The sequence below is a fragment of the Diplotaxodon limnothrissa genome, linkage group LG23 (assembly GCF_057381915.1).
Source record: "Diplotaxodon limnothrissa isolate DT_005_m linkage group LG23, D_limnothrissa_male_GT1.1, whole genome shotgun sequence".
NCBI classification, from domain to species: domain Eukaryota; kingdom Metazoa; phylum Chordata; class Actinopteri; order Cichliformes; family Cichlidae; genus Diplotaxodon; species Diplotaxodon limnothrissa.
In genome coordinates this window covers 43,079,467-43,092,069 of record NC_140617.1, presented here as the reverse complement: position 1 = coordinate 43,092,069, position 12,603 = coordinate 43,079,467, and the positions used below count along the sequence as shown (strand labels likewise).

Genomic DNA, 12,603 nt, shown 5'->3' with positions numbered 1-12,603 from the left:
AGGGAGTTAAGCTTCCTGACAGCCTGATGGATGAAGCTGTCCTTCAGTCTGCTGGTCCTGGCCTGGAGACTCCGCAGTCTCCTCCCTGACGGCAGCAGCTTGAAGAAGCTTTGCATTGGGTGCGTGGGATCAGCCGCTATGCAAAGGGCTTTTTTAGTGAGACGGGTGCTGTAAATGTCCTGGAGGGAGGGGAGAGAGACACCAATGATCCTCTCTGCAGCCCTCACTATGCGTTGGAGGGTTCTATGACAGGACGCATTGCAGGCTCCAAACCACACAGTGATGCAGCTCGACAGGATGCTCTCGATGGTGCCTCTGTAGAAAGTGTACATGATGGGGGCTGGTGCTCCTGCTCTTCTTAGTTTGCGGAGAAAGAAGAGACGCTGCTGTGATTTCTTGGCCAGTGCTGTGGTGTTGTACGTCCAGGAGAGATCCTGTGTGATGTGCACACCCAAGAACTTGGTGCTGCTCACTCTCTCCACAGACGCTCCGTCAATGGTCAGAGGAGCATGTTGGGTGTGCATTCTCCTGAAGTCCACGACAATCTCCTTCGTCTTCTCCACATTCAGAGAGAGATTGTTGTCAGCACACCACGTGGCCAGGCGTCTCACCTCACTTCTGTAGTCGGTCTCATCCCTGTTGCTAATGAGACCCACCACCGTTGTGTCGTCCGCAAACTTGATGAAGAGGTTGGAGCTATATGATGGAGTGCAGTCATGGGTCAGCAGAGTGAAGAGGAGGGGGCTCAGCACACATCCCTGCGGGGCCCCCGTGTTTAAAATGATGGTGCTGGATGTATTACTGCCGACCCGTACTGCTTGAGGTCTTCCGGTGAGGAAATCCAACAGCCAGTTGCACAGTGAGGTGTTGAGCCCCAGCTGGACCAGTTTTTGAGTGAGCTGTTGGGGGATTATAGTGTTGAATGCTGAACTGAAATCTATGAACAGCATTCGAACATATGAGTCTTTTTTGTCCAGGTGTGTGAGTGCTGAGTGGAGTGGAGTGGAGATGGCATCATCGGTTGAGCGGTTGGGCCGATACGCAAACTGGAAGGGATCCAGGGAGGGGGGCAGGACAGACTTGATATGTTGCATGACTAGTCGTTCGAAGCACTTCATCAGGATGGGAGTAAGTGCAACATGACGATAGTCATTAAAGCAGGAGGGAGATGACTTTTTTGGAACCGGAATGATTGTGGTGGCTTTAAAACATGTGGGGACGACAGCCTGGATGAGTGATATGTTGAAGATGTCTGTGAAGACATCAGTGAGTTCCACTGCACAGTCTCTCAGTACATGAGACTATATTTTCATTTGCACTTTACTTAAATTTTATAACGGTTTATTTATTTATTTCATTAGAAAATTATTTTGAATGTATTTATTTTATCACTACATTATTTATCCAATTTCTATTTCCCCCTCTTTTCTTATCTCTTTAGCTGTAGTAAAACTCAATTATTAATTATTATGTTTGTGTGTTATTAACCCTGACTTGAGCCTTTCAATTTCTATTTGCAGTTTGATTTGGTGCATGAATCGTTAACCTGTTTGGCATTTTGTTTTTATTGCAGGTTCGCATGCACATAATGAATGAATGTCTTTGTGATTATTACATTGCATCATGTCATCATCATGTTTATTTGACAAGATTTTAACTGTTAAAATGAAGTTGATTTGATTTAGTTATTACATATAAATCAAACTAAAAGCAACATCAATTGTTTTCAATACAGTGTTATTATCTGAATGGGCCTCGGGCCACTTTGTAGTGGATAAGTTGGGCCCCGAGGTAAAAAAGGTTAAGAACCCCTGTTATAGACTATATTTATACGAGATGTGTATACTTACTGCATTTGAATCATTTTAACCACATGTAACACCTGCAAACACGTTTTTTTTGTTTGTTTTGTTTGTTTTGTTTGTTTTGTTTTTTAATACTTTGATTTTGCCATCCCATTTGATTTCCATGCCACCTTAAGAAAATTTCTCTAGATCCACCCTTGTTCAGCAGGTTTCAGCAGAGGAGAAATGAGGCCTTTGTCTACAGATTCTTCAACAGCTTAATTATAAGTAGCTATTTGAGGAACATGAGATATCAATAAAATATTAAATATTGTCCTCACCTGACCAGCATTGCAAGTAAAGCTGACTGAGTCAGAGTCTGTACACGTCATCGTCACGCTGGGCTTCTGCACACGGTCTGAGGTAATAAAATGTAATAAATAACATTATATGAACTTCTGCTAATGATGTATTAATAAAAATAAATACATAAAACTTGCAAAACCAAACTGAACAGTCACTTTATATTAATGTCAAACATTTTCTGTTGACAAAAATGTAAAAATTAAACAGCTTCTGATCCATCAACACACTTGTTATGAAATATATTTGCATATTTACATAACCAGAAAAATGAATGTATAATATGTTGTTACTTACCTAATACACACAAACGCACACTCTGTAAATCTCCCACATTTATTCCCTCTGTGCTGTGAACCTCTGGGATGTATCGTCCTGACTTGTCTTTGGTGAGTTGTGTCAGCTTTAGTGATCCAGTTGAATCAACAGCATCATTTTTCCCTGTGGTCACCTGTTTCTGTCTGCGATTAAAGATTATTCTTGTGTCCTTGAACCATTTCAGGTTATCTGATTCCTTCAACTCATATCTAAGTGGCACAGTTAAGCTTGATCCTGTTGCAGCGTACACACAATCATCCTGAGAGCCTGAAAGACAAAGAAATAAAGAGGAATTTCATGACAAATTAAGAACAGTCATGCTAGAAAAGCTCTCAACAGCCACGTGTCAGTTCATCAAATCTGAAGGAAATTATTATTTTTAATTATTACATTTTTTATCTTTAAAAAGGTGAATGAAAACCTGGTGTCAAGACAAGACAAATATGCAAAAAACATTTTTCAGTTGCTGAACTACGGCCCACAGGCAATGCTGCGGTGGTATACACACCACCACAGGAATCCAGACGCCACTTGGATCAGCTTCAGAATAAAACAACAGGAGTTGAAATGTATTTCATTCCCAACTCTCTGTGAATGGTACTCATGGCCATTGATCAGTGGTTGTTGACCAGTGGTCATGAGAATTTGCATATTAATTCGTATCAAGATGGCAGCGTGGACGCACACAGCGACTGCTCTCTCTCCTGACAAAACAGTATCCCCGTGTTTTTTTTGCTCTTTTTCTTGTTTTACACAATGTTCATACAGTTGCATGCTTTTTTTTCATAATCAAGAAAAGCAAATCCACGAACTTTTCAATCATGGAAGAGCTACGAATTACACTGAGGAACTGCAGACTGCTTCAGAGGCATCTACCATCAGCAACCCCTGCTACTAGATCTCGCCCATAGTGGAAAAGTCTCAGGCGGTTCGAGAGGAAACAGAAGAGAGGTAAGCGTGGAGGCATCTGGAGTAGGTACGTTTCATATACTTTTCATCAAGTTTGCAGATGACACAACTGTGGCAGGTCACATCAGCAACAGTGATGACACCTACTACAGGAGTGAAGTTATCCATCTGGCCAAGTGGTGCAGCAACAACAACCTCTCCTTGAATGTGGAGAAGACTAAGGAGATCATCATAGACTTCAGGAGAACTCACTCCCTGCACACCCCACTAACCATCAATGGTGCTGCTGTGGAGAGTGTAAGCAGCACCAAGTTCCTGGGTGTGCACATCTCAGAAGATCTCTCCTGGTCAAAAAACACTGCGTCACAGGTCAGCAAAGCCCAACAGCGAGTCTACTTCCTCTGCAAACTGAGGAGAGCAAGAGCCTCAACCCCCATTATGAGCACCTTCTACAGAGGCACAGTTGAGAGTATCGTCACCAGCTGCATCACTGTGTGGTATGGCTCTTGCCGAAGCAAGCGGAGAGGATCATTGGTACTTCTCTTCTCTTCCCTCCCTCCAGAACATCTACTGCACCTGCCTCATCCGGAAAGCCCTCTGCATTACAGGTGACTCCACTCAACCGTCCAACAGCTTCTTCAGTTTTCTGCCATCAGGAAAGAGACTGAAGAGCCTCCAGGCTAGAACGAGCAGACTGAGAGAGAGAGCTTCGCCTGTCAGGCTGTCAGGATGCTGAATTATCTCCCTGCTCTCACACACATGAACTCCAGACCTGCATTCACCTCTCCCCTCTGAACCCCCCCATTCCCCAGACATACAAAACTCTGAACCTCCCCCATCACCTGTTCCCTGACTGCCCCACCCCCACTTGCACATGAACTTGCCCACAATCACTAGGATTGTGTTGGACACCGCTGTTTATATAATTGTGTAGTTTTGAATTGTGGTGTATAAAAGATGTTTTAGTGTACACTGAGGGCCATGGGGGCATATATTTACAGTCATTTCAAAATATGACTGTAAATATATGGTCTTTGACAGTAAAGCTGACTTTGACTTGACTTTGACTTTGATTAATGATCAAGGAACTGACCTCACAGCCCATTGTTCATTCAGTGGTGCTAGTTTCAGTTATTGTGCAACTTTACTGCTTATAAGGTTGGTGAAACCTGCAGTAACCATGTCATGGTCCGGGTAAGTGCGGAGTTTTTCCACTCTGCTGGGCTCCGCCTTCAGGCGGAAACTCCAATCAGCCTTCACATCTGACTGCAATCAAGTCACCGGCATTTAAAACCAGCACTCCCAACAGACCTCTGCCAGACCTTCAGCTAACTCGCGTTAGTGCTAGGCCGCAAGCTCTTGTGAGATACCGTAACTTTTTTATTTCTACTCACAGTCTTTTCTTTCTGTCATAGTTATCCGCCTGGTCATCTGGCTTCACAAGTTGGAACAATACGCATCTCTGCCTGGATGCAGGTTTTCAGCTATCTAGTTTCACTCCCTTCATCGTGGCACCTCTCTTGCCTGCCAGGACTGTTGGACTCTCTCTGGACCACTACTCACCCGGACCCTTTGGACACTCTCCTCCCTAGTCCCCCTTAGCCTGCAACGCGTAAGCCATTACAATGATAGTTTAATCAACCAGCCGTGATTCACTGGAATTCCACTGACTGTCTATCTCTTCTATTTCCACGTTCACACCATCAGAAGTGGCAGAGGGTTCAGCCTCACACGCCTCACACTCTGGAGAGGACTCACTGTGGTGAGGGGGCGCTGCTCTTGTGGCGACCTGCAGCAGGTGTTTACTGGCGTTTTCTTTTTCTTTTTAACTTTGTTTTAACTCTGTTCTTAACCGTGGTTTTAACTTTTTATGAAGTTTTTTTTGCCGAGATGGAGATCTTCTACACCTTAGTTTTATTGTTGTTGCCGATATTCACCTGGAGTCATTCGCTCTCACTGACAATCACTTATACACGCGAGGAACTACTTGGATTACATTGGTCCTGTTTGTCTATGTACGACTCTTCTAATGCTCGGACAGATGTGATTCTTGGTGAGGATTTATTTGCCCGGTCAAAGACTAATTTTGGAAAGCCCCGCTGCTTGAGAAAACGCGGAAAGAAAGGCGGCGTGCGTCACCGTGTAAGAAAACTTGGAGGAAGAATCGTGTTCCTCTGCCTTCTATGATTCTGGCCAATGTCCAATCTCCTAGGAACAAAACGGATGAATTACAAGGAAATGTGCTTCATCTACGGGATTACAGGGAGGCTTGTCTGATGGCGCTTACCGAGACGTGGCTGACCGATATGGACAGTGACACTTCACTGCGAATCAGAGCTTTGGGACCCCTGTCAGATTGGATCGGAACTGTGGAGTAACACTCAAATCTCACGGAGGAGGGGTTTGTTTGTATATCAACCAGGGCTGGTGTAACAACTTTACTGTGCGGGAGCGGTTGTGTCTTCCTGACATCGAGCTCCTTTCAGTATCTGTCAGGCCTTTTTACTTACCGAGGGAGTTCCCTCAAATTTTTGTCACTGTTGTTTACATTCATCCTAAAGCTGATGTTAAAGTTGCTGCCGATGCCATTTTTAAAGTGGTACACAATCTGCAGACTCTCTCACCGGATGCTCCAAATTTTATTCTCGGTGATTTTAACAATTGTAATCTTAAGAAATCACTGAACAATTTCTTTCAATATGTCACTTGTCCTACAAGGAATAACAAAACGCTGGATTTGTATTATGGACCAATTAAGGGGGCATACAAGTCTGTGGCCGGACCTGCGCTAGGTTCTTCGGATCACAATGTTATTCATCTCCTCCCTGCTTACAGATCTGTGATTAGGAGGGAGAAGGCCTGTGTGAAGCGGACTAATGTCTGGACAAAAGACAGTTGTGTTGCCCTTCAGGGGTGTTTTGATTGCACTGACTGGTCCGTGTTTCAAGAGAGCACTTCTGATTTGGATGCACTCACCGATGTGGTGTGTAGCTACATCTGTTTTTGCAAAGACTCTGTGGTTCCAGTCAGAGAATTTAAGACTTTCCCTAATAACAAACCGTGGCTCTCTAAAGATATTAAGGATCTGATTCTTAAAAGGAAAATTGCTTTTAACGAGGGAGACGTTCCCACTATGAGAATATTGAGGAAGGACGTGAGGGCTGTAATAAAGATCGCCAAGATGAGGTATAGAAATAAGACTGAGGCAGAACTCAGCAGTAACAACCTCCAAAGAGCTTGGCTTGGTATGAAAACAATGGCAGGGCTACAGACGAAAGGTAAAAGTAATATTACCTTAGAGGGGTTTACCTCTGACAAACATCTGGCAGACAGTCTTAACAGTTTTTACTTTCGTTTTGAGAACTTTGACTGTTCTAGGCAGACCAGCACACTGAGGGAAAAGACCATCACTCCCCCATCAATTTGTATTGATGAGACAGGGGTAGCTAATCTCTTTAGACACACTAAAAGCAAGAGTCCTGGACCTGACAACATCTGTGGACAGGTACTGAGAACTTGTGCTGATCAGCTGAGTGGGATTTTTCACTATACCTTCTCACTTTCTTTAGAGCTACAGACAGTACCTAAGATTTGGAAACATGCTGTCATTGTTCCTGTTGCTAAGGGCAGTTCTCCTAAGGCACTGAATGATTTTAGGCCCGTGGCTCTGACTTCTTTAGTGATGAAGACATTTGAGAAGATAATTAAGAAGGAGATTTTAATGCATGTTGAACACCATCTTGACCCCTTCCAGTTCAGGGAGAGGTGTGGAGGATGCTGCTGTCACACTCCTGCTTCTCTTGTATGAGCATCTTGAGGCCCCTCACACCCATGCAAGATTATTATTTGCTGACTTTTCATCAGCATTTAATACAATTCAACCCTTCTTACTTGCTGACAGGCTTTACAATCATTTCAAGCTTGACACTAGTCTGGTCCGCTGGGTGACAGACTTTCTGACTAATAGGTCACAATGCGTGAGGGTGAATCATATATTTTCTGATGTGATCTCCTCCTCTACTGGATCTCCCCAGGGTTGCTGCCTCTCTCCCCTTCTGTTCATTCTGTACACAAATGAGTGTCGCAGCAATTTCACAAACAGACACATCCTGAAGTTTGGTGACGACACAGTAATCGTCAGTCTTCTAGTGGTGGACGAGTCAGGCCATGGACAGGTTGTAGATGATTTTGCGAATTGGTGTGATGAGTCCTTCCTTTCACTTAATGTGTCAAAAACTAAAGACATGATTATTGATTTTAGGAAGTCCTCTTATAGCTCATCACCCACTATCATTAAAACTGCCGATATTGGGATCGTTGAGAGTTATAAATATCTAGGTGTGGTACTTGACCATAAACTGTGTTTTGAATCTCATGCTGATGCCACTACTAAAAAAGTTCAACAAAGACTGTTCCTTTTAAGGAAAATGAGATCTTTTAATGTCTCATCTCAGATGTTGTCTTTGTTTTATAGAAGTTTTATCAAATCTGTGATGTCCTTTTGTATCGCTGCCTGGTTTGGTAACCTGACGGTGAAGAATAAGAATCGGTTCGGACTTCTGGTAAAAACTGCTAGCAAAATTTCAGGGCGCTGGCAAGATGGACTTTTGGCCATTTACAATAGAAATGTGCTTAGAAAGGCTCATTCTATTATTAATTGTTTGAACCATCCACTTCACAGTGAGTTTGAGTTGTTGCCTTCCGGCCGCCGTTTTAAAGTACCTGTGAGGAAGACTAAAAGACTCCAGGTCTCTTTTATCCCTACTGCGTCTTGTCTCCTCAATGGCAAATAACTGTCCTTGGACTTTCTATCACTATTATTGTCATTATTATTTTATATTATTGTTCTGTTTATTTTTATCCTGCTTGTGGGACAATAAAGAAATTGAATTGAATTATAGTGACTCTGTGCACCTACTGCTCCTTCCCCCCCCCTTCCCAGGATCTGTTCATGGACTCTTGTATCTAGTCATAGCACACAGCTGGAGTTTAATGTTTCATAGTCTTAGACTTCACAGTTAACAGTTCATAGGTTTCTTAGTTCACAGTTCATAGCCTACATATTTTCCCTGCATTGTAATTAAAGTATCACTGTAAATAAAGCAGTGTATTCACATCAGTTTGCCTTCCTTTGTGTCTGCACTTGAGTCCACACACACAGCCTGGTCCTCTCGGTCGTAACAAATCTGAGACTGAAGAACTAACTTGGATGAGTGATGAAACGTTTCTCCCACTGAAAACGCTACGTCCAGATGAACAGAATCAACCTTTTGGAATTTTTCAGTTGCTGAACAACTTTAACAATTTCATTTTCTGTGAAGGAAATCAAAGGACATTCGCAGTTACATCTGTCATCTTGTTATGAGGCACAATGTTAATATTTTCATGGATAATAAGGAAATCTTCATTTTCATGTATCATTCCAACTCCTTGAGTTCATTTGCCGCTCCCATTTCAGCGCCACTACCAAAAAATATCAAAATCAGCCTTTAAATTGACTGTAAAATACAACATTTTCGTGGAGTTTTACCCCCAGTAAAGGACCAGTAAAAACTTTTTGGATGTTTTAGTTCAGTAATTATTGCTAAATTCTAGGTTTTTCTGATGGTAAAATGCATTTCCACCGAGAGCCTCAAAAAGAAAAAAAGAAATATAGAAATAAAACTGCACGATCACTAAATCACATAGAACATCTGGCCAATCACAAGTGGCATCTTAAAGAACGATTTGAAAAGTTAAAATGAACTTTTTTCTTTAATAAAGCCTGAGGAATTAATGATGAGATTCATTAAATTGTGTTTGTACCTGTGGAGCCGTTGGCTAAGCAGCAGAGCAGAAACACAGCGGTGATAATGGAAGAAGAAGACATCTTCTTCACTCTTCTCATCACATTCAGGTCCAAACAGTTACTCAGTCCAAATCAGGGATACATGAATATCCATCCCACATAATAGGCCTTCTAATGACGTGAAAAAATACAACAGAACAAAAAAATGAACAAAAAACATGAAACAGAAACAAAAACAGCTGCAAACAAAGCAGAAAGCTGGCAGATGTCCAGCCACCTGATGCAATCCAGACTGTCTAGCATATTCTTAAGTTTCCCTTTTGGTTATCAATAAAATATATTCCAACAGGAATATTGCTTCAATTTCTGGCTATAGAGAGTGAGGATGACGTCACCGAACACAGCAAACAGAAAGTGAAAGTAAAAAAACAAAGAACAATAGACCAGACTGTGGTTAGAGCTGAAAATGTCTCTTGTATTTAATATTATTTATTTATTATTTAAAGTAGAGGAATCTCTCGCTCTCTCTCTCTTTCCGCTGTTATAAGTCAGCCCAGCTCACCCACTCTCTCTTCAGCTCCTCTATCACAGCAATCATGGATACTGACCGCGTTCGTCTTCGGGGTTCACAGCACACATAACGTTGATAGATTTGCATCGATTTCTTACACGCGCGTATTAAAAACAATGATTCTGTGATCACAAAGTTTAGACCCACCCAAAGCAGTGTGGATGTGGACGAGGCTTAAGTTGCAGTGAGGCTATCAGACAGCAGATGATGATTAATAAAGTCCATGTGATCCATAAAAGAATCATAAAGTAAAAAGATGATGATGATAAACGTGAATCTACATACCAATCAGATGGTGTCTTCTGAATCAGGGAGGAGGCGGTGTGATCCTGGGAACTGTGATCATGAAACCTGAAGCGATGCGGACCCGATCCGCCCCCAGAACCGGTCATTTCCAGGATCTGTTTGGGATCATCGTGGTGGCGTGTTTTCAAAATAATCCTTGTGAAAGAAGCGGTGTGATCCTGGCAACTATTAATTATTGATTACATATTCCACCGCGGATTCCTCGTTTTGCAGTGATAGCAATTTATTAACCTGGCAGCAGATTATGTCATACATGCCGTCTAAAGACAAAAACACAAAACATGCTGGTTATAAAGAATAAAAACGGAAGTAAGTGAATAAAAGTCACACGATTGGACTTGTGAATAGATGATTGTAGCTAATTCTGCTTATAAAAAATAAGATGAATAAGGGGAAGTAGAGTAACAAGGTCTCGATTGTCTAAAGGTTTTAATCAAAAATGAGATTTTTGCCGCTTTTTGTATGATTTTTTTTTCAAAGTTCTCACCAGCCTTGTTCCTCTTTTTTCTGCCAATATTGAAAGTTGTGGATTAAAAGCGCATCGTCCATCACTGTACTGTGGGTACTGTGGGTTTCACTGACTTCACAGCCTACAATCTGCTTGTTGCTGCTGCTGAGGACTTTAAAGGTTTTGGGAGTTTGACGTGTCATCAGGTTTGTTTCAGTCCAGGCAACAGCAGTCAAGTGTCCAAACTGGCGCAAAATACGCCAAAGCCTCAATTAGTAGTGGTCACGTGACTTGGGTGTCTCCTACCAGTGTTTGAGAAACTGTGAATAAAGGGTTTAAAGACTCTAACTTGGCCTGAGTCTGGCAGCCTTGTTGTCAAATCTGATAGATATGTTCATTAAATTCTCTAAACCAGGGATGTCAAACGTAAGGCCCGCGGCTATAATAAGATAAGATAAGATAAGATAAGATAAGATAACCTTTATTAGTCCCACACGTGGGAAATTTGTTTTGTCACAGCAGGAAGTGGACAGTGCAAAAGTTATGACGCAAAAATTAGAATACAATAAGAATAAATACAGTACACAGCTGTACAGAATAGAATAAAATAATATACTATATACAGTAGAATAAAATAGAATAAAAATATACAATAAGATAAAAATAGAATACGAATGCTATATACAACTGAGTAAAAATACAACGATGACAGAAAGGATTATTGCACTTAGTGTTATTGCACATGTGTGGATGTGTGTGTTTGTTCAGTTAAAGTCTTTGTTGTGGAGTCTGACAGCAGTGGGGAGGAAAGACCTGCGAAATCTCTCCGTCCCACACCGTGGGTGCCGCAGTCTCCCACTGAAGGAGCTGCTCAGTGCTGTCACAGTCTGCTGCATGGGGTGGGAGATGTTGTCCAACAGGGATGACAGCTTAGCCGCCGTTCTCCTGTCACTCACCACCTCCACACCTCGGCCGACAAAAGACTCCAATCTGGCCCCACTGCGCTGGATAGTTTTGGAAATTGTGAAGGAGGGCATAAATTTTGGACTTTTAACTGAATTTTCATACGTTTCACAAATTTTCCATTCATGCTACATGGAAGTAATGAAGTAAGAAATGACAGAAAAGTTTCTGTTTTTTCTGTTTGTTTTTTTAATAAAGAAAAGCAAAAAAATACACTTTCTTATAATTAACACAAATTATATTTTTATAATTACAGGACAGTCTGGACGTTTAGCTACCAGAACCGCTTTTTCCGTAATTTTACTTTACCTATTATTCATATGTTCATGCCAAGCCAGGAAGAACCCTGCCCATGATACAAAACTACCCAGTTCTAAGTGCTTCTCAGTCCTTTGGATTTTAAATTAACCCTGTTATGTTGACTGACCCAGAACAGAAGAGATGTCACATGTCATCTGCATCACTACAGAAAACGAAAAAATAAAATCAAAATTATAAAAGAAAATTGTAAAATAATCAATGCCAGTGTTTCTGACACTTTTGGATGAGTCAATTTGCCCAGGTTAAAATTAACCCAGGAGCATAATTGGTGTTCCTGGAAACCAACATAACAGGAGGGTTAATTATAACATATTATAGGCATCCTGCACAGATCACATGACTTCATCACTAAGGCCAGACGGTGATGATAATGTTATTTTCTGTTGTGTCTCTTCAGATCACAGTGTGCCCAGGTGCCAGGTTGTGGGACGCTGCTGTTTTCAGCCTCTTTGTTGGTGTTGACAGCTGGCTGCTGCTGGTAGCGATGCTCATAATAACGAGGCTTTTCCTGTTCTTGATCAGTCCACTGCAAATAAAGCTCCCTCAAATCTGTTAAAATAAGGACAGACAGAAGAGTCCCCTTCTCTTAATGTAATGTTTAATTAGTTAAACAAATTAAAATATTAAATGAAAATACGTTATTCTGACTCCACTCTTATTTACAGATCAAATACACCCAAGCAAACTTTTTAATGAACTTTAAAAAAAAAAAAAAAGTAAATTTAAAAAAAGGTTCAAGTGAAGTTAAATGAGATCATTTTAAATGAATAAGTGCTGCTTGCATTTGCATTTTTTCTTTAAAGAGCAGATTTAGATGCTATGTCCATAACTT

General features: G+C 41.5%; 1 protein-coding gene across 1 annotated transcript in view; it reads right to left on the bottom strand.

The window, feature by feature from the left end:
* LOC146608785 (uncharacterized) overlaps window positions 1-12,603 on the bottom strand; it is a 30,424-nt gene that overhangs the window by 5,494 nt on the left and 12,327 nt on the right. Inside the window, exons 6-8 of the mRNA XM_085348685.1 lie at window positions 9,180-9,283; window positions 2,445-2,732; window positions 2,126-2,202 (exon numbers count right to left, since the gene is read on the bottom strand). Of these exons, the coding sequence (XP_085204811.1) occupies window positions 2,126-2,202; window positions 2,445-2,732; window positions 9,180-9,283 (469 nt within the window). The remainder of the gene's footprint in view (window positions 1-2,125; window positions 2,203-2,444; window positions 2,733-9,179; window positions 9,284-12,603) is intronic.